The sequence below is a fragment of the Hibiscus syriacus genome, unplaced genomic scaffold (genome assembly GCF_006381635.1).
Source record: "Hibiscus syriacus cultivar Baekdansim isolate YM2019G1 unplaced genomic scaffold, ASM638163v2 tig00002841_pilon, whole genome shotgun sequence".
Taxonomy (NCBI): Eukaryota; Viridiplantae; Streptophyta; class Magnoliopsida; order Malvales; family Malvaceae; genus Hibiscus; species Hibiscus syriacus.
The window spans coordinates 921,843-945,575 of record NW_024061948.1 but is presented as its reverse complement, the minus strand read 5'-3'; the positions used below and the strand labels follow the sequence as shown (position 1 = coordinate 945,575).

Genomic DNA, 23,733 nt, shown 5'->3' with positions numbered 1-23,733 from the left:
TGTATCCGTAAATAGCAACGCGTATCCGTAAATCGCAATGCGTATCCGTATATCGCAACGCGTATCCGTAAATCGCAACGATAATCCGTAAATCGCAACGAGAATCTGTAAATCGCAACGATAATCCGTAAATCGCAACGAGAATCTGTAAATCACAACACTGAAATTTTGGGTATATAACTACGCAACAGCAGCAAATCATAAACTAAATCCCTAAATCGCAACTCATTCCATCTCCATCTATCACTCTCTCCGGCGACATCCGTTCCTATATCCAACGACATCCTTCCCAATCCGGCAACAGGTTTTAGTTTCGCAGCTCGTCTGTTTAGTAAATTAATTTACAACCATGAAATCATCTAATGTTGATCATGTTTGGATAGATTTGTGTTTTGGAGGGTCATGGGATAATGTTCATGGTGTTTTACAATATATGCCTTTACCCATGAATCTTCAACTAAAATTGTCTTTACAAAAGTTAACTTATGAAACTCTAATGCTACGTGTTTCAAATAAATTGAATTTAGAGCCCCTAAGTGGATTTAGGCTATCTTATCAGAGAAATGGTAAAGTTTATTTGTTAACCGACAATGAAGATGTTGAACGATTCATTGCTTACATTAGTGTTTCACAAGATGATGTTACATTGTATGTTGATGAATTAATGACTCAGGCCAACCATTTTGACTTAACCAACTCTTGTTATTCAGTTGTTATCACTTATTAGGCATGCATTTGACTATCGCAACACGGAAATTACAATCGCAACGAGAGAATCGCAATGCGAAATGAAAATCCCAACAAGAAAATCGCAATGCGGAAATGAAAATCGCAATGCGAAATGAAAATCGCAATGCGAAATGAAAATCGCAACGAGAGAATCGCAATGCGGAAATGAAAATCGCAATGCGAAATGAAAATCGCAACGAGAGAATCGCAATGCGAAATGAAAATCGCAATGCGAAATGAAAATCGCAACGAGAGAATCACAATGCGGAAATGAAAATCGCAATGCGAAATGAAAATCGCATTGCGATTCTCTCGTTGCGATTTTCATTTCCGCATTGCGATTTTCATTTCGCATTGCGATTCTCTCGTTGCGATTTTCATTTCGCATTGCGATTTTCATTTCAACATAATGCAGATTGAAATCAACAAAATCAACCATTACATTTCAATCAATTAAACAAGCACAAATAAGAATTATGTTCGCATCAATTACACAAATCAACTTTTACAAATCAATTAAACAATCAAAAAATAAGCAATAATTCTTATTTCCAATCATCTACTATTGAATCAACTTTTACAAATCAATTAAACAATCAAAAAACAATCAATTAAACTATTGAATCAACTTTTGCAGCCATACATCATTTTCACGTAGTTCACTTCTGAGATTAACCTGCAGAAACCAAACATTTGCTCAAACAATACTTTCTACACATCTAAAACCTACAAACAGCAAATTATTGAATTCTAGGTACTTAACCAAACATTTTCAAACCAAAAGTCTATAAACTTACCAATTGTTTATGGACATTTTTATAACGCGGATGCAGGTAGGCAGCGTCTCGTATATATCGATTTAGCCATATAATGCCGAAACCACAAGCCTACTGCAGCTCTATCTCTATCGGTGGGAGGTAGATACTTGGTGCTTCCCGTCGTCAAACGCTCCAACGCCAAGCATACGAGAGGACCACAATCTCCTCTGGCTCCTCCCGTTTGTTGTGGCGCAGTCTCGTCTCTAATAACTGTAATATTGAGCTTCTTTGGCTTCTTGTTTCCAGAACGAGTCCAATAATTGATCGCATCCAAGAATTTAGCCAAATGAGAGCTCCATCCCTTAATAATATCTCTTAAATCAGCCAATGATATGTAATTTATCATGCTATCATACACTATTGTTTTAAGGGATGGGAGCTGAAGCTCGACGAGAATCCAATGTTTACGTTCCAAAACAGGGATAAACACCTGCAATCATAAGTAATAATTCATTCATTTGCGCACTTATTTCATAAAACCTTTAAACTCAATCTAAAATAAATATTAACCTTATCGACCTCCCACCATGCAGGATAAAGTTTAGCTTGCCCAAATCAAATGATTCATCTCGTGCATTCTTCAAGTGAACGGCGTTAAAAGACGTCGGCATAATTGTATATCGTATATTTTTATTTTTCTTAAGTTTTCTTATTATTAGAAGACGTGTCACCCACGCATTGATATGCTGTTTTACAAAAAAAGACATATATTAGTGACTTACATAAATTTAAAAAAAATTAATCAAATTGAAATATAAGAAAAATATAAGACTTACCCCCCCATCGAAATAGCCATTGTCTTCGACCCCTAATAATACGCCCCACCAAGACCGATCAAGCAACAAATAGATATCATCAGTGAGCTTGCATATGTCAGTGAAACACCCCTGGCTCCGATCATGTAGATAAAAATCAACTGCGGTCTTAGCCCAAAGGGTGTTATCCAGAATTGTGTCCGGTAGTTGTTTCCTCTCCTCTTCAGATACCGGTATGGTACTGGGCGGTAACTCATACGAGAGCCAACTTGAATCCAACATGTCCGGTACGTCAGAGGGTTTCTCAAGAAGCCTATATATGACGCCATGTGAATCGGGCTCTTGAATGGTGGGAGGGACCTCTTCAATGATGACAGTGGCCTCTTGAATGGTGGGAGGGGACTCTCGAGGAATGATAGGGGGGCCTCTTCAACGATAGGAGTGGACTCTTGAGGGATGACAGGCGAGTCGGGCTTCTTCTTGCGGTGTCTTCGCACTATTGGGGTGTACGGAGACTTAATAGCACGTGCACGCTGTCTGATGCGTGAACTCCGTCGTGCAAGCATAACCCGACGTAAAGCATCCACTCTATCGGGCCGCTAAATAATTAAATACAAAAATCAGTAAATAAACAGACATGATATTTAAACAGTGAAAACAAAGACAAATATGTTTCAAACTTGCATTGTATTCACCCAAGTCATTATTCTATCATAGTTCACAAAATGCATCAGATAACAAAGAAAAATATGTTTCAAACTAATACCCTGAAGTTAGTATTTGTCTTTGTTTTGTCTATTGGTTGAAGTAATGCAATCCATTCAAGTTTCAATTTGCAGAAGAAGAAATAGTTTACTTTCGCAACACGAAACTTAAAATCGCAACGCGAAATGAGAATCGCAACGAGAAACCAAAATCGCAACGCGAAACCAAAATCGCAACGCGAAATGAAAATCGCAACGACAGAATCGCAATGCGAAATGAAAATCGCAACGAGAGAATCGCAACGCGAAATGAAAATCGCAATGCGATTTTGGTTTCGCGTTGCGATTTTGTCGTTGCGATTTTGGTTTCGCGTTGCGATTCTGTCGTTGCGATTTTCATTTCGCGTTGCGATTCTCTCGTTGCGATTTTAAGTTTCGTGTTGCGAAAGTAAACTATTTCTTCTTCTGCAAATTGAAACTTGAATGGATTGCATTACTTCAACCAATAGACAAAACAAAGACAAATACTGACTTCAGGGTATTAGTTTAGCAGAATTGGCAGCAACCGAACAAATTTACTTTCAACCAAAAGACAAAACAAAGACAAATAATATTTCACAGTGTTAAAGAATACACAGTTTAGCAGAATTGGCAGCAACCGAACAAATTTACTTTCAACCAAAAGACAAAACAAAGACAAATACTATTTCACAGTGTTAAAAAATACACAGTTTAGCAGAATTGGCAGCAACCGAACAAATTTACTTTCAACCAAAAGACAAAACAAAGACAAATACTATTTCACAGTGTTAAAGAATACACAGTTTAGCAGAATTGGCAGCAACCGAATAAATTTACTAAGCAATCTAAGTGAAATGGCTAATCTAAGTGAAATTACGAGTAAATTTATCATTAAGTTAAATATGGAAAATCTTAAACTTACCTCGTTGCGTAGAGTATGAACCTCATTCTGCAACGATACTATCATCTCACGTAGAGCGGCAACCTCACCACGTAAAGTTGACACCTCCACACGCCATGCACCATCGTTATCGCGTAGAGTACCGATCTCCTCACGCAAGGCATTGACCTCATCACGTAACTCATCCCGTGGAGGTGGAGAACAAGGAGATAAATGTCGTGGCCTCTTTACCGGTCGCCTATCATGAGGTGATGGTGGAGAAGAGGCTCGATGATGTGACGGGATAGGTGATGGCTCTCGTTCTAGAGGTGTATAGTCGGGTCGATCGGGTGATGGCTCTGGGTGAGGTGATGGCTCTCGAATTGGAGGAAGTGGATGCTGCTCATCATCCGTGCCATCAAAAAAACTCTGACTAGCTTGCCACCAATCAGTGGCAAGCTCTTCCTCCGTGGGTGTCAGTCTTTGTAATGGAATGTTGGCCTCCTAACAATATAAAAACTCAAACAAAGTTAAACGTCTACTATTAATAACTTGTTTATATATTATATGAAAGTATTTGTGTTAACTTACATTATTTATTGTCGCATATGGTATTAAGTCTTCCCAATCCAACAGATTTTTCCTCTTCCAGGAAATAGCCCTGGGAATATCATTTGACGTTTTTATTGCATATGTACGCATGCTGGGGAAAGCCTCGAATATCCAAATCTACAAACAATATAATAACAAAATTAGTAATTGTTAAATAATTAATTATAATTTTAGAAACATTATATAGAAATTCTTACCTTAAAGGCCCAAACAAAGCCTGACAAAGTGTATTTCGACCCATCGCCACGCAAACTTTTGCGGTCATCAAAGGCAATAGACAACTTAGTCCAGGTAGCTTTCCATATATACGAACCCCACGGAAACAGATTCCATGCATTCAGGTCCTCTACCAATATTATTAGCTCCCAAGGAATAGGTTATCTGGCCTCTCTGCCTAAAAAGCCGGCATACACAAGTAGTAGAAGGCATACTCGGACAACATCGACGTCATCCATCCGAGTGAAACCAGCTTTCTTATTAAACAATTTCTTCAGGTCGTCGACGTGTAGGTTCGGCTTCTCCATTGACTCATCCGGAAAAACCCGGGATAACCATGATGGGCGGGCGATATGACGAGTGTACCGGCCTACATCATCGTGTCCGAATCGTAGACCAGTGATTAAGCAGAATTCCTTCCGCCCAAAACAAGTATACGCTGGTGGAAAATGAAACCATATCTCTTCCTCACCACGTTGTATACTGTCGGGTAGATTTGATGTCATGGTCTGAAGCCACAAATGGGTCAAATTAGCATCTCCACCCGGATGCTGTACTCTCAGCCATGGCCCGAAGCAGGTTTCCTCAAACAATTGTCTTTGTGCAGGTGAAAGCTTCGAAGCAATTGTAGTGGCTAGGCTAACTTTATTCCTTAATGTCAATGAAGCCGAAAAAAATTTCTACAAAAACAATAAACATACCAAGTTAGATATACCAAAAACTACACTGTGAAGATATACCAAAAACAATAAACATAAAAAGTAGTAGTTTATTCTTGAAACTAAAATTTGCAACACTGTTTTGTCTTTTGGTTGAAATGAAAATCGCAACGAGAGAATGACTGTCGCAACGAGAGAAATGAAAATCGCAACGAGAGAATCGCAACGCGAAATGAAAATCGCAACGAGAGAATCGCAACGCGAAATGAAAATCGCAATGCGATTTTGGTTTCGCGTTGCGATTCTCTCGTTGCGATTTTCATTTCGCGTTGCGATTCTCTCGTTGCGATTTTCATTTTTCTCGTTGCAGATAGTCATTTTCACGTTGCGATTTTCATTTATCTCGTTGCGACTCTTCTGCAAATTGAAACTTGAATGGATTGCATTACTTCAACCAAAAGACAGAACAAAGACAAAGACAAATACTAACTTGAAAATCGCAACGAGAGAATAGCAACGCGAAATGAAAATCGCAACGAGAGAATCGTAACGCGAAATGAAATCTAAGTGAAATGGTTAATCTATTATTGAAATGACCAGTAAACTTATCATCAGTTTCAATATGAAAAACCTACAATAATGCAAAAATTTCAAAATAAAAATAATTAAAAAAATAACCCTCGGAGGTTGATTTTCCATTTCTGAATATTGTGAGGGATTTCTGACCGTGAATGGTTGTGAGGGATTTCGCCGGAGATGGGGACGGAAATCTTCGGAGATGGGGACGGATTTCGCCGTAGAGAGTGAGAGATGGAGATGGGACTCAGTTGTGATTTTAGGTTTTAGGTTATGAGTTGCGATTACGGGATTTTGTCTTAATATTCGTTTTTGTAATTTGAAAATAAAATACGCGTAGCGATTATAATGGCGCTTTAAAAATCGCGTTGCGATTTACGGATACGCGTTGCGATTTTACGTATTGTCGTTGCGATTTACGGATACGCGTTGCGATATACGGATACGCATTGCGATTTACGGATACGCGTTGCGATTTACGGATACACGTTGCGATTTACGGATACGCGTTGCGATTTATGTGTTCGCGTTGCGATTTTCATATTCGCGTTGCGATTCTGGAAAATCGCAATGCGAATTTGTACTATCGCATTGCGATTGTCAAGAATCGCGTTGCGATTTTGGAGACTGATTTGCGATTCTGGGGATCGCGTTGCGATTTTTATTTCGCGTTGCGATTTTGTTGGTCATTTTGGCAAATCCAAAAAAAGTTGGTTAAAATCGTATATTATAAGGCATTTTTTGTCACTGAGGCGATTTTCTCAAAAAGAAAAGGGTGGGTTGGAGAGGCCAATAAGAGTGGGACCGTGAGAGTGGGGTGAGGAGTTTGTGATTTAGAGTTTGTAGTATAATTTTTGGGTTGGGTATAATTTTAAATTTACTTTTTTAATTTAATTATACATTAATAAAATAATAATAAAAATTAAATGTCAAAGAATATTAATAATATAAATTAGAGTGATTAAAACATGAGCAATTTAAAATTTGAATAGTTATATTGAAAATTTTAAATTTTAGTGACCAAAATAGGAGTGAGAAGATAGTTGAGTGATGAATAATTAATTTACCCATAAAAAATATCATATAGACTACACTTGCCTACACACTTAACCGAGCTAACCCCTATCCAGTGCCTGGCAGAGCAAAGGCGACCTCAATCCTTATTCCTTATCCCCATCTTCTCCCAGGCTAACAGGGCCTTACTTATTCAGAAGGGAGAGGGGAGCCTCGAGAAGCACTGTTTAGAGGAATATCCTTGGCTGCTCTTCATTTCCAAACCTTTCTTCAACGCTAATCATCGAGCATAACTCTAACACAAGGCTCCAAATCTGATACTGCATGGAGTTATGTCGTTTGTGCATGCATGGCTCCTTTGACGTGTTACGACAACATTTAGGGTGGAGGAAGAACGAAAGCAGATGCTGTCGGTGAATGAAAACCACCTTTTGGAAAGGTTTATATATGGTAACTCCTTTCCTTTCTTAGTGAACGTGGCATGACAAATCCCTCACGCGTGTGCTGCAGCACGTCGTCCGGCTGATTTGGTTCCATTTGTGCTCGTATCCATGGAATTACATGTTGAATAATATACTTTTGGAGAAAATCCATAAAACTAAACATAATATTTTCTTCTAAGGCAGTGCTAACAATGAAGAAATTGCCATATGCAGCAACTATTTCATCTTCTTGTTTTCAACCTGTCATCTTTACTGCATTCTGAATTAGTAATTATGGGCCCAAAAGCATATTCTACAAAAAAGTTATCTAGTTGGAGTTCATGAAGAAGGATCTGGGTAAGGATCTTGTCAAAACTTGAAACAATTATTATGTGAATTTCCCATTTTCTTCATCAATAGTATAAATCAAACAACCTCATTAATTAAAAATAATAATTATTATCTATTGAGTTCTCTAGTTCATGTGAGCAGGGATTTAGTAACAGAAAGCTTGTGAACAAAACAGCTAACTGTGTCGCAAGACCTGTTCATGAGTTTTTATCTGCCCATCAAAACGAAATCTCCAGCTACAAAATGAAGCTGGACATCAGATACCATGGGCAACAAACATAGCAGATAAGTTTGAAGAACTGGAATTTATGTCTGACTTATTCAAAGAAAATTAGATTTAGGGAAAAAAAGTTGAGCAATCTCAGTCGAAAGATGGTGATTATTTATAATCATCACAGATAGATCAGGTCTGATGATTCATGTCCATCATAGATTGCAGGAAATAGCAATAAAACGCTACAAGAAATCACTTAAAAATTGACCCAAAATCTAAGGGATATGCACAAGAGATCAGATGGTAGTGCATGTTGTTATTCAACATTCAAATGCAGAAATGATGGATTAGCATCATCACACCTCTTTGCACATTTCAAAGAATCAAACAATTTCAATTCAATCAAAAGGGGAAGATCAAAATTAAAGCGGAAAAAGAATCAGATTGGAATGCCAATCACCAACTTTGCATATGAAGACATTAGATATATGCAAAGTAAGACTGGGGCGACAATAACTATCATCATCTTCACTTCTTCCAGATAAACAAAGCTCCAGATAAAACCCTGGGAAAAAAATTGAAACCTTAAGCTGCTTGAACCTATTCTTTACAATCTCCTTACTTAGAAGCGACATCATGAACCATATAGAAACGATGGATAAGAATGTTTGAAGGGAAATTAGGGTTTTGGTCTCTGATTTGCGGCGGATTGTATAGTTGCCTTGAAGGGTGAAGTCTTCTTAGGATTTTCCTTGGAGATTTAGGGCTTGTTGGGATTATATAGTGGTTTGGATTGTGGGCTGTGGCTTTGTGGGTTTTTTTTTACTGTTCCTTTAGTACCTCTACTTGTGTTGAATTAAATTCATGTCGTCTTGTTTGTAGTATTTTGCAAATTAATCCCTCATGAAACGTTTAATCTAATTTCAATAGGATATTCGATCTAAGTTTTGATCGACTCTGTGTTTGTTCCTATCTTCGAATGTGATATCTCTGATCGAATCGAGTTTATAATATTACATTTGTTGATATCTTAATTCTTTATTGTTGAATTTGAGATATATGGTTAGTTAAATTCAAATATCCTAATTATTGATTTAAGTAACTTGTAGCCTCAATCAAGTTTTTATTATATTTTTTCTTCTAATTAATATTAAAAAATATTATTTTAACTCAACTGTAAAGTCGGACATGAGTTCCAAGATAAGTTTAATCTAACAGTAGTTACCTTCTTTAGTTATTCTTTAGTTTTATAAGTTCGCATCTTATAAAATTTTAGAAGTTCATCATTTAACATAAAAAAATTACTTCTTATGTTCGTAACAATTAAATAAAAATTTTACTTCTTACGTTCGTAAGAGATTGTTAGTAGTACAAAAAAAAAAACTATATCTCACGATGGTTAGATACAAACTTTTTTAAGTGCAAAACTAAAATGTTTTAGTCACACATCGTTCAAAAAATTTAATAAAACTAAAGACATGATTCTTTTTTTTTTCAACGATTATGTGACATTAACTTATGATGACACGTTAACATTATCGTTAATTTTTTAACGATTAGTGACAAAAATGTAACGTTAGTGATTATTTTAAAAAAATTAAGTGACCAAAACGAAACCGAAATGATAGGTCGGTTACTAAATATGTAGTTTATCCATATTTTAAATATACTTTTTATTTATTGATCGGTAATAAGACACACACACAAATATATGTTTGTAAATGAGACGAGACAGATCACGAGCTACTCAAGATCGTGACTTGTTCAATCAACTCTCAACTTGAATTTTTAACGAGCCTAAACGAGATACTAGTTACACAATCAAAAAACTCATGAGCAACTTGAAAGAATAATACATTAAAATTTTAAATTAAGTTATTAATAATGTTAATATTTATATGTTGTTGTTTTTTTTGTTTTAAATATTATATAAGACTTTCATGTACTTATGGTTTATGTTTGAGCTCGAGTTAGAGCTTTAATCGAGATAAGTCTAAAAATATTTCGAGTTCAATTCTTTTTGAGCTCGAGACGAGCTTTAATTTTTTATTTCGAGTCGAGCTTGATAGTTTTAAGCTCGTGAATTTTCGAGTTGACTTATGTTTTATAATTTTTGAGTCGATTCAAGCTTGATTTTACGATTTTCAAGTAAAGTCGAGCTCAATTTGACAATTCTCAAGTTGAGTCAAACTCAACAATACTTGAGCTTGACTCCGCTCATTTACGAGCATGTACGTGTGATATCTCCTTCTAATCCATATTCATTTTAACACGTAAGCTATATATTTTTAGGGTAAACTATGCGAATAGTCCCCTATGTGTTCGGTCCGACCAAATTTGGACACCAATGTAAAAACTAAGAAAAAATTATCCTAACGTTATCGATCTGTTCGATTTTAGTCATAGTATTATCGATATGTTCGCTTTTAGTCCCTTATCTGTTAACTCTCGTTCAATTTTAGTCACTTAACCATGTTAGGGACTTAAACAAAAAGGGGATAACGAAAATTAATAGCAGATATACTTAAATCAGACAGACCGATAATGCGAGGGCTATTTACCTTTAATTTTTAAATTGGTGACCAAATTCGATCAGACCCTAAATAAAAGGGGCTATCCGCATAATTTACCCTATTTTTTATTACGTGAAGATATGTTACATTCATAGGATAAATATAATAATTTGAACTCATACAAGTTGAGATAATACAAACCATCTTTAAACAATTAATCAATTAATATATCTCTACTTGTTATAATTTTTTTTCCTTTTTTGTTTTGTTTTACCTTCTTATAAAAGCAATATATCTTTTATTTTTTTTTAGATCTATTGTCCTTATTCGATCATTCAAATTTGAATATAAAATATTACATTAATCTTATTAATTTTTTATAAGACAATAATGCCGCAACACAATAAGTCTATTTTTATTTATTACTATTCATTCATTATTTCAATAATTATTAAATATTTATCACAAATAAATATCTTGGAGAATGATTCAAGAAAATGGAGGGTATTTGAGGTGGATGGGGTCCGTGCGCACAATGAATGTGCACCGTCTGGTAGCCTCGAACCCTGAACCGTTCACGTGGCGCCATGCCTTTCGCTCCAACTAAGCTCCAAATCGGACTCATGATTAAAGATCAATCCGCATCTCCATTGACACAAACGGGTGCAGTCGAGGTTTTTCATCACCGAGAATGAAGAAAATGCTGACACTTTCAATCTCTCCAGCACCGCAATCTCTTCACATTTCCACTGCACGGCATCTACCCGTTCTTCCTTTCCGAAACGCGCCGTTACCAGCTTCAACGAAACTCTCCACTCTCGCTCCCTCTTCTGCTTGGATCAGTTTCAATCCTCTCAGGTAATTTTAATACTCAATTCGAATCAATTTCGGGAAAATGAAGAATGCTTTCTTTTCTTTTTTTACTTCGAAATTGAATTTTGTAGATTTTCGATTAAGGATAAGGACATAAAGAAGAAGAGTAGAGGATCCAGTGCGGTTTGCTCCGCAGCTCCTCTCTCCCCTCGTAATCTCCAGTGGATCTCCGCCATTTCTTCTGCGTAAGTCTTGTGATTGGTTGCCTTTTTATTTTCATTTTTGTGAAGAAAAAACATAATTTCTTGAAGTGATTTCGAGCAGGATTTTGTTGTTTACGAAAGGGACGGTGATTCGAAAACATTTTCTTGTTCCATTGTTCGCAATTCAAGCTCCAGCAAGCATCATTGCATGGATGAAGTAAGCAAAAGTTTTCTTATCCTTTTGTAATTCTATTGATCAGTTTCTATTTCAGCTGACCTCAAATAGTAGACCTGTTAGTTGGGTGGATTGGATTGTTATTGAAGAAAGTCAATCTAGGTCAGCGGAATTTGGATTTAAATTTTTTGAATCATTTCTGGTTCAATCAGTTGGAAACGCCTTTCTATTTTTTCCAAATCGAATGGATCATCTCGGGTTTAGGTCGTTCTAGTTTCGGGATTCGACAGGCCTAGATAGAGTCAAACTAGTACCTATTTTTTCCATTCACAAGATTTGAAACTGACCTTACTTAGCAGACACAGAGCATTGTACCACTCAGACCGAAGTACATTTTTTATCTTTAAAAACCTTGTGATTGATGATCAAATTTGCAGGGGTGAATATGGTCTTTGGGCAGCATTCTTGGCACTGCTTGTTCGTCTCTTCTTCTTCATTCCTGGTAAATTATTTCTATGTTACTATGTATATTGATCCCAATAGAGATTCTACTAGTTGGTTTCAATTCAAGATTTTGCTTTTTGGGGGGTTTGATTGTGTTGTAGTTCGATAAATTCGGATTGGTTTTACCGTCGAATGATTGGATTGGATTCAATTTCGGAATAATTTGGCCATGAATATGGAACCATGGATATATTCAATCATGATATTCTGACAGTTTATTTTGTTTGATAATGATAAAGTAATCTTTTCTGTTACTAGGTGAACTTGAGTTGCCATTTCTAGCATTATTGTTGGTGATTGTGGCCCCCTACCAAGTACTGAACATAAGGTTAGTATGATGTGTACTACTTTAGGCAACTTGATGATATCCTCCACGTTGCTTCGACTCTTCATTTATATTGATTGAAGTATCTTTTTTCGGGACATTGGACCTTCCTAATACATGGAAATCTTATAAAAAATTAAACTTATCTGTGTGGGGTACATATGAGTATCTGACAATCTAACTTGACTCTGAGAAACATGATACTTATATTTGATGAAGTTTATGCATTTTTGTTGTTTCATTGACAGGGGAACACAACAAGCTGCTATTATTGCCTTAGTGATTGCAGCATATTTGGCTTTCCAGCATTTCTCAGGTGCAGGCAGCTTGCAGAAAGCATTTGACCAAGGTTCAATTATTGCCACCATAGCTGTTGTTTGCATCACTGTTATCTCGGGCTTGCTTTTGGTCTGAATTTAACAAAGAATATAGACGTCTTTCAAGTTATTGAAGACATAGAGGGAGGTTGTACTGTAAGAATAACTAATTTCCCAGACCAATGTTCTTGTTTTAGTATGATGAGTACATTTCATGCTGAGAAAAATAAGAATAAATATATGTTCTTTAGTATTTGTATGCTACTGTTATGTCAATGGAAGATAGGAACCGCTTTTGAAATAATACAATTTTAGCTTGCAGTGGAATGATTGTATTTTTATAGTTCTTAGATATTTAATTGGATCTGGATACTATATTTATTTATTTGGTCGGAAAAATGCACATCTATTCTATTAACGGTATTGGTATCGACATGAAATGATAAATTTCCATACGTTTGAGAAAATACTGCTATGCTAGGCTGCTAGCTGATGAATGAGTATAATTTAGTATTTAAAATAGTAATAAGAATGTATGTATACAGTATATATGTGCATTTTAATGAGCTAGCTAAGCATTCCTAGATCTCATTAACTTATTATTCTAACTATAATTCTGAGCAAGCAGCTATGATAACATCTATGAATGCCAGAACATAAGATATTCTATGATGTTCATATTTTCCTCCTGCTCCAGCTTTTATGCATGCATAGATCAATAACTATAGCTATAGATCTTAATGTATCGAGGCCACTGAGATGATCATCTCATTGTTGGTTCTCAAAGATTGTTGTAATGCTAAGGAACCAACGGAATTGCGATCTTGGCTCTGAAAGTTGATTCACTCTTGCCTAGAGTATGTTTGCAGCGACAAGCAACCACATCAGACTTATCGTCATATAGATAGGCCAAAACCAGAATGACACTGAGATGGCTGAATTGGGGAGTCCGGTAGGTCCTGCTGAACCATAAACTGTGTCTCCACCTGGCCCAGTAAACGTTGGCGGGGTCATGCTGAAGGGTGGAGCCATGGTGGTGGTACTTGGTGGGGACATGGTGGTTGGTGGTGTCTTGCTAGCTGGTGGATTCACACTATTCATTCACATGTTTAGAAGGAAAGAAAGCAGTAAGCTCTTTGTTCTCTTTGTATGGAAATTTAAAAAGTAAACTATCTTACGGATCTTGTACTATAATAGGCTTATGTGAAAAAATTTAGTCCCTCTACTATGAAAATAAGTGATTTAATCCTTGTACATTTAAGCTAACATGGAAAAGGATGAGCAATTTAGTTATTGTATTTTAGAAAATGTAGATTCTTTTAATACTTCAATTTAAAGCACTGCAATTCAGTATTGTTTAATGTTTTTTTTCTTTGAAATTAAATGTATAGGACTAAAAATCTGGTTTTTAGAACTAAGAGGTTTGATATTCAGCTTATAATATAGGAACCAATAAGATAATTTAACCATTTAGAACATTTGGTTATAAGATTATTACCCTGCTGACGAGGATGCTGCGTATTGACAGTTTCCAGTACCTGCACCAAAATATTACATATTAATGCTAAATGTTGTCTAAAAGTTAACCGTTAGCACCCATAAATGATATCTTACTTGGATTGGTGTTAGTGAGCTGAGCTGCTCCTCCGAAAACGCAGTTGGTCGGATCCGGATGCTTTTGGTAGTAATCATTGAAAGCATAAGAAGCATGATTTTGAACAGTGTTCGGTTCATAACAACTCCCACCAGTTTGAATTGCAGAGCAGTCTGCACCATAACCACAAGCATAGTCTAGAGCTACTTGTAGTGCGGTTGGTGAAGCACCTTGATTTGCAACACACCACGTCCCTCCCGATGACGACGGCGGAGTCGATGTTGATGGAGTAGTGGTTGGGACAGTGGGAAGAGTCGGGGAGGGATTTTTGTCGGGTAATGTCGGGGTGGGGATGGTCGGGGAGGGATTTGTGTCGGGTAATGTCGGGGTAGGGATGGTAGGGGAGGGATTCGTGTCGGGTAATGTCGGAGTGGTAACGGGGGTAGTAGGGTTGGTGATGGGCTCAGTTGAGGGGGATGCTGGAGATGAGGTGCTGCCTGGAGGAGTTGGGTTAACAACGGGGACATTGTCTAGTAGTGAAGTGGAAATTGAAGGGGCAAAGAGTACCCTAATGTTTTGTTTTGGATTGTTTTCTTGGGGAGGAGGTTTGTACGAAACACTTGAACCTGAAGAGATCAAGAGCAAAGCCAAAGGTAAGGGTTTCCTCCTAATTGAACATGTTTGATAAGATAAAGAATGAAAATAAAGAATTAGTGAGCCTATTCTTTTTTTTACTATCATTCATTGCTTTGGTTGTTTAGTCTATACCCTATCAAAAATGTTGCATCTAAACATTTGTGTTGAATATTTAAGAATGAAAATTTGAGCAAACCCATTTAGTGCTAAAATAAGAGTAATACTATATGTATGATTTACCTGAATAGAGGAAAACATGGAAGAGAAAGATTGAGAGAAACTGAACAAATCTTGAGTTCATGTCTTGAAAATCTATTTGCTGAATAATATAGAAAGAGGAAGACCAATTGCAAACAAAAGGTCTCTATTTTGCATAAATAAACAAAAGTACTTCGAAAAGAATCAATGCTTCCTTGGAGGGATGATAGATTGAAATGTGAGAATACAAGGAAACTTGAGAATAGAGGCATTTGATTGTTGGATCTAGAAAGCAAGGAAAAATGCAAAAGGGTTTTATGTTTGGTTTTTGAATTTTATTTTAATGTTATCATTTAGGTACCTCGACCGTAATAGACATTAAAAAAAATTATTTTTCAAAAAAATTCCCAAAAAATTTATGAAATCTCCAAAAAGACTCAAAATCCTTAATCTCCAAGCATCCATCCCACCTGTCGATCACCCACCGTCGTTGCCGCCCCCAACGACTGCCTTCTACCCATCCTCCGGTCGTCGTTAATCGTGGCTTCAAATCCCTAAAATCCCTAAATTCTAGTATCCATCCATCCCAATTGGTGGATGGGTGGTCGATGGGATGGTGACCGACATGTGAGTCGATTATCATTGACGGCGGTGGTGGTTGACGCCAGAATTGAAAGTCTTGGGGCATTTTATGAAAAAATGGAAAAAGTTTGATTTTTTTTTGAAAATTTATGAATTTTATTTTTAAAAAAATAAAGAAAATAAAAAATCATGCCACATGTCAAATATTGATTTATTTACTTATTTTTAACGGGTCTTTTTAACGATCGTTACGGTGTAGGCACTTAAATGATAACATTAAAAAATTAAACACTTAAATTTTGACAAAAAAGTTTAGACACTTAAATGGGAAAAAAGATATAGTTTGAGCACTTATTTTTATATTAAACCTTTTAATATATCTATTTTTTTAGGAATAATATATCTAATTATTAGTTAAACAAGTTAATGTAGCTTTGTCGGGTTCAAACCCGGATCCGAAACGGATCTTATTTCGGACTGACCAAAGGGACCATCCTTTCTAAGTATTTCATTTTCCAACTGACCCTGATCTCAAGCTAACTAAACCCTAAGACTACCTTCAAAACAATGGCGTTGTTCTCCCGCATCCGTACACCGGCAACCGCCGCATTTTTTCGCCTCCGCCACTTCTCAATCCTCTCTCAAGACTCCTCGACCCCTCTCACCTCTCACCAAAAATCACGCGCCGCCCTCTCCCTCCTCAAATCAGAGCAAAACCCCGAACGCATCCTCGAAATCTGCCGCGCCGCCTCACTCACCCCACTTTACCACCTCGACCGAGTTGCTTTCTCCGTCGCAATCTCCAAACTCTCCGAAGGAAACCATTTCCACTCCGTCGATACTCTACTCCGTGAACTCCGTTCCCGTCCCGACTTACAAAACGAACGTTTCGCTTCCCATTCATTAATCCTCTACGGGCAAGCCAAGATGCTAAACAATGCCTTAACTGCGTTTGGCGACTTTTACAACGAGGGGTTATGCCGTTCTACGAAATCCTTGAACGCTTTGCTTTTGGCGGCGATTATAGCGAAGGACTATAAAGAAGCGAAGAGGATTTTTGTGGAATTTCCTAAAAGGTATGGCATTGAACCTGATTTAGAAACGTACAATACTGCGATTAAGGCATTGTGTGAATCTGGGTCTTCGACTTCTGTTTATTCCATTTTGGTTGATATGAAAAGCAAAGCGATTAAACCAAATGCCACGACATTTGGTACTTTGTTAGCTGGGTTTTATGCTGAGGAGAAATACGAAGATGTTGGGAAAGTGTTGAATTTGATGAAGGAACATGGGATTCCTATTGGGATTAGTACGTACAATATAAGGATCCAGAGCTTGTGCGTGTTGAAGAAATCTAATGAGGCTAAGGCTTTACTCGATGGGATGCTATCGAAAGGGATGAAACCGAACTCGGTTACATATAACAAATTGATATATGGGTTTTGTAAGGAAGGGAATTTGGAGGAAGCTAAGAGGTTGTTTAAGAGCATGGTGAATAGAGGTTTGAAGCCTGATAGTCAATGTTATTTTACTTTAGTGCATTTCTTGTGTCAAGGTGGGGACTTAGAGACTGCTTTGAGGATGTGTAAAGAGAGTATGGAGAAGAAATGGGTTCCGAATTTTTCGACTATGAAATCTCTTGTGAAAGGACTTGCTAGCATATCTAAGGTTGAGGAGGCCAAGGAACTTATACAGAATGTTAAGGAGAAGTTCTCCAAAAAAGCAGATATGTGGGATGAAATTGAAAAGGATTTGGTAAGCTAGTCTGGTCGAGTTTGCGAGGAAATGAAAATTATTAGGGCCTTTTTTCTCATGCAGTTGGATTTCATTTCCTTTTGTTTGTTGAATTATTCTGCATCTCCTGTTTTACTAGGATTATTTTGGAAATGGAACTGTCCTCCAATAACTTTCACTTTTTTTACCAAGACTTGTTTTGTGAGTTATTTTAGATGTCCTGGAACCATCCCTGTAAACAGTTACCTTGATTTCTGAATGAAATCTGTTATCAAGTTGATGTTTATGATGGAATTACAACTGGTTTTACTTAAGAAACTCGACAACGATCAAGGTAAAGGCAACTAAGGTTGATTGAGATATATTATTGATTGGATGGTGTAGTCTATGGAGCTTAGTAGCTGTCATTCGTATGTTTCCTTATTGTTTGGTGTTTATATTTAAGTAAAATTGTGGTGCATACTGGTACTTTCTTAGTTCAGCTTCAAGATTTTACTTTTAAAAGTCCCCCCCCCCCGGCGGATATAACCGAGAGTTTTCGTTAAGAAAATGATTTATTGCTTTCTTTGTTTTTCCTCAAAAGTTATCAAATCATTTGTTCCTTATTCTTGCCCCTTTGATAAATAATTCACATCTTGGTCTTCGACCCTCTCAGTCACTACAAGCGCACCCTAACAGTGTAACGGGATGTATCTATTTATCTATATTGACTCGAAATGGGAGCAGGTTTAAAATTTATTTCTTATTTCAAAAATACTTGTCATGGTAAGGAAGAATTTGCCTCATTGATCATTTACTTTGGTGCTTGAACCTCCATTGTTGATAACGATATATGATTTTGAATAGTGCATGATTTTCACACAACATATGATTAAAAATTAAATTATCATGGACGATTTAACAAGTCGATTGAATGGAATCTGTGTTTATCATGTTAAATTTTAACGAGACATTCGAAAACTATCAAGTGTTTTAATATTGGTAAAGAAACCTCTAAACTAACAAGTGTTATAAAATGATTCATCGACTATTCATATGTTCCAAACTCGTCATTTTTCATTAAAAAATTGGTGGCCTAGTTGTATGATAACATGTTAACTGATATATGATAAAATATGATTCTAGAGCAGTTTGAGTTGTATTTTGTGAATCGACTCTCTTTCTATATTATATCGTCGAGTCAACGCTTGAAAGTAACGATAATACCAATAAATATAATTAAAATATAATTTTATCATATCTCAATCAACATATTAACGTTTAATACAGACAATCATCGAATTTTAGTAAAAAATAATAAATTTAAAATATATAAATAATTAAATAATCATTTTATAACTTTTAATATTAAAAAAAATCAACCAAACAACCTACAATTTATATACTATATCCTAAATTTTTCGTGGAATGCAATAATTATAGCAATAACATGATGCATTGTGGTTCATGAACTTCCATTTCCCTTTTTTTCTTTTCCACCACGTGGTTTTGGAGTTTTGGCGTCAATCACGAGGTTATAGCTGTTTTAATTAAATTAATCCAATAAAATGTATATGTTTTAATGTTTTTTTTTATTTTACATGTTTAATTTCATTTCATTATTATTTGAAGTATTTAATTATTAATAATATTAAAAAATATATTATTCAACAATATTTGAAATTAGTACTTTTATTTAAAAAATTAAAATTATAAATAGTTTAAAATATCTAAATTATCCTAAATATCGATTAACCATTCCCTTATCGTCCTACTTTGTTGTCTAAAACAAAATAATTGTAATAATCAGTTGTTGATCTTAAAATGTATATATTTTACTGTTTTTATTTTTAGAAAATTAATATTAATAAAAAATTAATGTCACATGTCAAGTGACTATTGGTTAATAATTTTTTATGATCCTCGATAGTATAATTTTAAAATGTTAATAATAAAATTTTAGTCACCTTAAATGATAGTAGAATAAACATTAAACACCTACTATGATAAAAAAAAACTAAACACGTGAAAATAACAAAAAACAATTTGTGCTCTTATTTTTCAATTAAGCCTTTGAACTAAGATCTAACATTAAGAATAATGAAATATGTCAAATTAAAAATGGATTAAATCCTAAATCTAATATAGTATTAGTATAGGGACGAAAATTACAATTTGACCAAGAAATTTAACATGTTTCTAAAACTTAACATAACTTCAAAAATTCGTCACTGATTTAATACAGAGTTCATGCAAACGATATGTTTTATTACTACTGCTCTCGTATTCTTCAGTGTAACAGGTGTCTTTTTATTAAATTGAAAGGGTATTATATTCTCAACGTAAACGTTAGTATTCGAATTCATACAAGATAAGATAATATGAGCATACTTAACCGCTCTGCCAACGTTATAAAAGGTCCTTTTTCCATTCCCCTTGACTACATCTACATAATCTTTTACAATGGAACAACAACAACATGCTTGGTTGAGATTCATTAAGATTCTTTCCACTTCTCATCCATTCTTAAAGGGTACAAGAAGTCTTTCACAAGCATTCTTGAACGATTCCGAAATTTTTTCTATGTAATCCTTCGTGGCAGCTTCCAAGTTCAGCCTAAATGTTGGATCGGTCTCGTCCAACTCCATACCACCTTTTCGAGCCTACAGCAGAGATACTCATTAGTCTATGGAAGTAATGCCCCTCATACGAAATGGTGGTTTACACTTCCGGTGGTCAAGGTAACCGGAAAAGGTCTATATGCATTTAGAGCAGATCTCATGACAGAACAACAAAGATTACCTTGGTAGGCAAGGAACCAGAACCAATTGAAACTATGCAGTCAATTTTAGTATCAGGCCATAAAAGTTGTGCTTCTCGTGTGGAAAAGATAGTTGGATTGTTTGCTAATAGAGCACCGTCGAGCCAACGGTATACACCATCGGAAAAGTCGTCGAGATAGTATGGAGCAGACAGGATGCTCTTATAGCTTGCCGCAAAAGATGTTTACAGCTTCCAACAAAAGCACTTCTTTTGCAGCCAACCTGGGTATCTGTAGCTGCAGATCCTGGCACGGTGGTTCCCGAACTTTCAGACGTGGCAAGAGACGCCTCCGGCATTTCCACGGGGTACTGCACATTAAGAAAAACGAATGTATTAACAAACTACTATAGCTACCAAGATATTACCATAATGGATAAACAAATAGTCTACTTTTATCTTAGGACCAACATGGTACTTGAACTCAATATGTGTTTGTATTATATGAAAGAACAAAGGAACAAATGACCTCAAACCTGATAATTTTGGAATACGAAATGCTGAGCGGGTGTAACGCTCGCTAAAGTTGACACGAGACAAACTTTAGGAATGTTTTTCACAGCAGTTTCGATTAGTAGGTCATCGCCATCCTCATCGGCACACATGTCCTGTAGCAACCTCTATAACTTTTCTGCATCATGCTGTAATACTAAGTGTTACAGTTTGCTGTTGCAAGAAAAAGGTAAACAAACAATCATACCAGAATGCCTCTAAAAAATACAAAATATGTTGTAGCAGATGCGATTGCGGGGTTTAATGGATTAAAGGTACGAATTATCGACATGTTACAGCTGCTAATGCTATAACATATTTCGCAGGTGTGATTTCAGGCAGAAGGACAAGCACATACATTTTCAAGGAAGACATGAAAGGAACTCTAGCAGCAGTACTCAATAAAGAAGCACAAATTGATATAGATTAGAAGAGAATGTCATACTTTCGATCCTTTTGCGACGACCCTGAAATTCTGCGATGAACTTCGATAAAGCCGGTCCAACTTGTTTCTCCAAGATGAACCTTTGTTGTTCTTCGGCACAGGTTCGGAGAAAACAACTTTCCCTGCAATGTCAAAACAGGAGAACAGAATAAACAAAGTGAACTACAACTACATATAGTGTGGATGAATAATGGTTTCTTTAAGTAGAACATATAGTTACCAAGATTTCTGTATATCTCTTCCAATTGGTCTGCGCTCATTGACTTAATACCAAGTGCAGCAGCGAAAATGCCACCGGTTGATGTCCCACATATAAGGTCAAACAGCTCATGCATTCGTTTTCCGGTTCCCTTCTCAATTTCTTGAAGTATCTGCACCGTTGCAAGGCCTTTCATCCCACCACCATCCAACGACAGTATGCATATGCCTCGTTTTGGTACCGGTCTCCCTCTAATAGCATGTCGCAAGCATTCATTCTCCCCTACAAAAGAACAGAACAAGATGATCCTATGGCCTAAACTCTGAAGATTCTAAAAAATAGTCAAGAATCAAATCCAAGAAACATACCAAAAATCGGCAAGGCACGAGCTGCACCTTTATTTACTCGAGGCTCCGGTGTCGCCGTCCTGCACATGAGAAGTTCCCTCAAGCTTTTAGAATTGACAAGAATGGGACGATTCTCCCTCCAAAAACCCAGATTTCCAACAGCCACCAAAGCAAGCCTTTGCACCTGATCACACATAGAAGACTAATTGTATCATACATAACCTTTAAACACAGAGAACCAGTCAAACAAAATCAAACCCATAAACCCAGAAAGATGACTCTGGGTTCTTAAGGATGAACAGTTTTTCCAATGATCTCAAAACATCAGGAGTTAGCATCTTCTTAACCATGTTGTCAGACCCATAGGCCATTGTGGCCACAACTTGCAGCAGAGAAACTGGTTCAAGTGCAGGAGACTTCAAAACAGATTCAATCGGTTGCATGATGTCGAATTTTATCAACATTTAACTATAGAGATCATCACCAGAAAGATTTGATAAAGAACAAGCTTCTTCAACCTGATACAAATAAAAAACTGTTAAAAGAAGAACAACTCACTTTAAACACTAAAAAAGGAATATATATATATATCAAGTGTACCAAACGGTGATTGTCACTGTTCATCATCCTTATGAGCTGCCGCTCAGTATTCTCATCTTCACCAACAATCAAACGGTTCCCATGGTTTTGCATTATTAGTCTGGACATGGCAGAGACTAGCAAAGGGTGATAAGCAGTGGGAGAACGGAATATGAGGGAGAAGAAGGTGCTCAGCTTGTGCTTAGATGCAACAAAATAAGAAGTATCTCCATCTGCAACAAAAACGAGCCTGATATTATCAACCACTCACTCAATATCACCCGCCGCCATCTTCCTCCTGATATCAAACAAGAACGAGCCTTCGGCATCCCGTTCTCCAGTAGTCTACGGTGGCGCTGTTGAGGAGTTTCATCCCAAGGTGTTGATGATCTGATTCCCACTACAAACCAGTCAAGACACTAGTTGTAACATCTTCAATAACGGGTTAGTGACCAAATTGTAAAATTTCAGGAATTGGTGATTAAAGTGAGATAATTGAATAGTTCAATGATTTATTGGAAATATGATGAAGGTTATTTAGTAATTATTGAATGAAGTAAAGGGTAAAATAGTCATTTGACATGGAAGATTTTTATTTTCCTTTATTAGATAAGGAAGCCACATGGAAGAGAAAAGAAGATAAAATAAACTTTCAGAGTTCTCTTCTTCTTCTTCAGCCGTGAGTCACCATGGCAAAGGTGAGTTTTGTGGTTAGATGATTATTTGTTAAAATAAAAGTTGGTTTATGATTATTAGATGATAACTAAGCTTAAGGAAAGCTTAAGTTATCTTAAAATCAAAGTATGATGGAGTTAGGAGGGATTAAAGATTTGAGGTTCTTGGGTAAAATCTTGAAATAGAGTTCATAACTAGAGTTGGAAGTTAAATTTGACTTGTCAATGGTCTAATTAAGAAGTTAGAAGCCATAGAATTGGAATTAAAACATATTGCAAAGTTGGTTTAATTCTTGAGTTACATATGAGGAAAAGAATTTTGAAGCTAAAGATGGTTTATATGGATATAAATTGGTTTAAGCATGTGTATATGAGTTGAGAACATGAAAGGGGTTGAAAGATGAAGCATTTGAGTTGATTTGAGTAGATTTCGTGCTTAAAAATAAATTCTGGGCTTTGTGCATCGATGCACATTCGAGGTGTACCGATGCATCAAGGGTAAATTTCCAGAAATTGTTCAGAGTGTATCGTTGCATAGGAAGTGCATCGATGCACCCATTAAAAATGAAAACATCGAATGCAATTAATGCATCGATGCATAAGGAGTGTATTGATGCACATGTTAAGGGATGC

General features: G+C 36.3%; 3 protein-coding genes, 3 non-coding genes and 1 pseudogene across 7 annotated transcripts; 2 read left to right on the top strand and 5 right to left on the bottom strand.

Moving 5' to 3' along the window:
• Positions 1-8,111: 8,111 nt before the first annotated feature.
• On the bottom strand, positions 8,112-8,195 carry LOC120159627. Its single transcript, XR_005519370.1, has one exon. It is a non-coding gene; the product is annotated as a small nucleolar RNA Z196/R39/R59 family (small nucleolar RNA).
• A 66-nt stretch (positions 8,196-8,261) lies between these two features.
• On the bottom strand, positions 8,262-8,338 carry LOC120159621. Its single transcript, XR_005519369.1, has one exon. It is a non-coding gene; the product is annotated as a small nucleolar RNA Z195/SNORD33/SNORD32 family (small nucleolar RNA).
• Positions 8,339-8,407: 69 nt separating this feature from the next.
• Positions 8,408-8,501, bottom strand: LOC120159643. Its single transcript, XR_005519373.1, has one exon. It is a non-coding gene; the product is annotated as a small nucleolar RNA U31b (small nucleolar RNA).
• Positions 8,502-11,134: 2,633 nt separating this feature from the next.
• On the top strand, positions 11,135-13,148 carry LOC120159026 (cold-regulated 413 inner membrane protein 2, chloroplastic-like). 2 transcript variants are annotated; one of them, XM_039169714.1, is made up of 7 exons: positions 11,135-11,342; positions 11,429-11,542; positions 11,622-11,717; positions 12,113-12,177; positions 12,438-12,507; positions 12,753-12,923; positions 12,967-13,148. In XM_039169714.1, the coding sequence occupies exons 1-6, from the start codon at positions 11,176-11,178 to the stop codon at positions 12,916-12,918; spliced, it is 678 nt and encodes a 225-aa protein (XP_039025645.1). In that variant the 5' UTR covers positions 11,135-11,175; the 3' UTR covers positions 12,919-12,923; positions 12,967-13,148. The 2 variants fall into 2 exon arrangements, with proteins under 2 accessions (XP_039025645.1, XP_039025641.1); XM_039169710.1 differs by having other exon boundaries at positions 12,753-13,148.
• A 525-nt stretch (positions 13,149-13,673) lies between these two features.
• LOC120159527 (mucin-2-like) lies at positions 13,674-15,399 on the bottom strand. Its single transcript, XM_039170108.1, has 4 exons — positions 15,292-15,399; positions 14,436-15,041; positions 14,320-14,359; positions 13,674-13,914 (listed from the first exon to the last, which is right to left on the bottom strand). The coding sequence occupies exons 1-4, from the start codon at positions 15,350-15,352 to the stop codon at positions 13,674-13,676; spliced, it is 948 nt and encodes a 315-aa protein (XP_039026039.1). The 5' UTR covers positions 15,353-15,399.
• Positions 15,400-16,349: 950 nt separating this feature from the next.
• Positions 16,350-17,855, top strand: LOC120159015 (pentatricopeptide repeat-containing protein At1g61870, mitochondrial-like). Its single transcript, XM_039169704.1, has one exon. The coding sequence runs from the start codon at positions 16,399-16,401 to the stop codon at positions 17,593-17,595; it is 1,197 nt and encodes a 398-aa protein (XP_039025635.1). The 5' UTR covers positions 16,350-16,398; the 3' UTR covers positions 17,596-17,855.
• Positions 17,856-20,527: 2,672 nt separating this feature from the next.
• On the bottom strand, positions 20,528-22,717 carry LOC120159516 (annotated as a pseudogene).
• Between the last annotated feature and the right edge of the window lie 1,016 nt (positions 22,718-23,733).

What these genes read in the sequence shown, in the direction of transcription:
- LOC120159527 (XM_039170108.1), bottom strand. Translation starts at nt 15,352, where the DNA reads ATGAACTCAAGATTTGTTCAGTTTCTCTCAATCTTTCTCTTCCATGTT. An exon ending in GCTCACTAACACCAATCCAA is followed by an intron (nt 14,360 to 14,435) that starts GTAAGATATCAT and finishes ATTTTGGTGCAG; the next exon opens with GTACTGGAAACTGTCAATAC. An exon ending in GCAGCATCCTCGTCAGCAGG is followed by an intron (nt 13,915 to 14,319) that starts GTAATAATCTTA and finishes GTGAATGAATAG; the next exon opens with TGTGAATCCACCAGCTAGCA.
- LOC120159026 (XM_039169714.1), top strand. Translation starts at nt 11,176, where the DNA reads ATGAAGAAAATGCTGACACTTTCAATCTCTCCAGCACCGCAATCTCTT. An exon ending in ATCTCCGCCATTTCTTCTGC is followed by an intron (nt 11,543 to 11,621) that starts GTAAGTCTTGTG and finishes GATTTCGAGCAG; the next exon opens with GATTTTGTTGTTTACGAAAG. An exon ending in TACCAAGTACTGAACATAAG is followed by an intron (nt 12,508 to 12,752) that starts GTTAGTATGATG and finishes TTTCATTGACAG; the next exon opens with GGGAACACAACAAGCTGCTA.
- LOC120159015 (XM_039169704.1), top strand. Translation starts at nt 16,399, where the DNA reads ATGGCGTTGTTCTCCCGCATCCGTACACCGGCAACCGCCGCATTTTTT.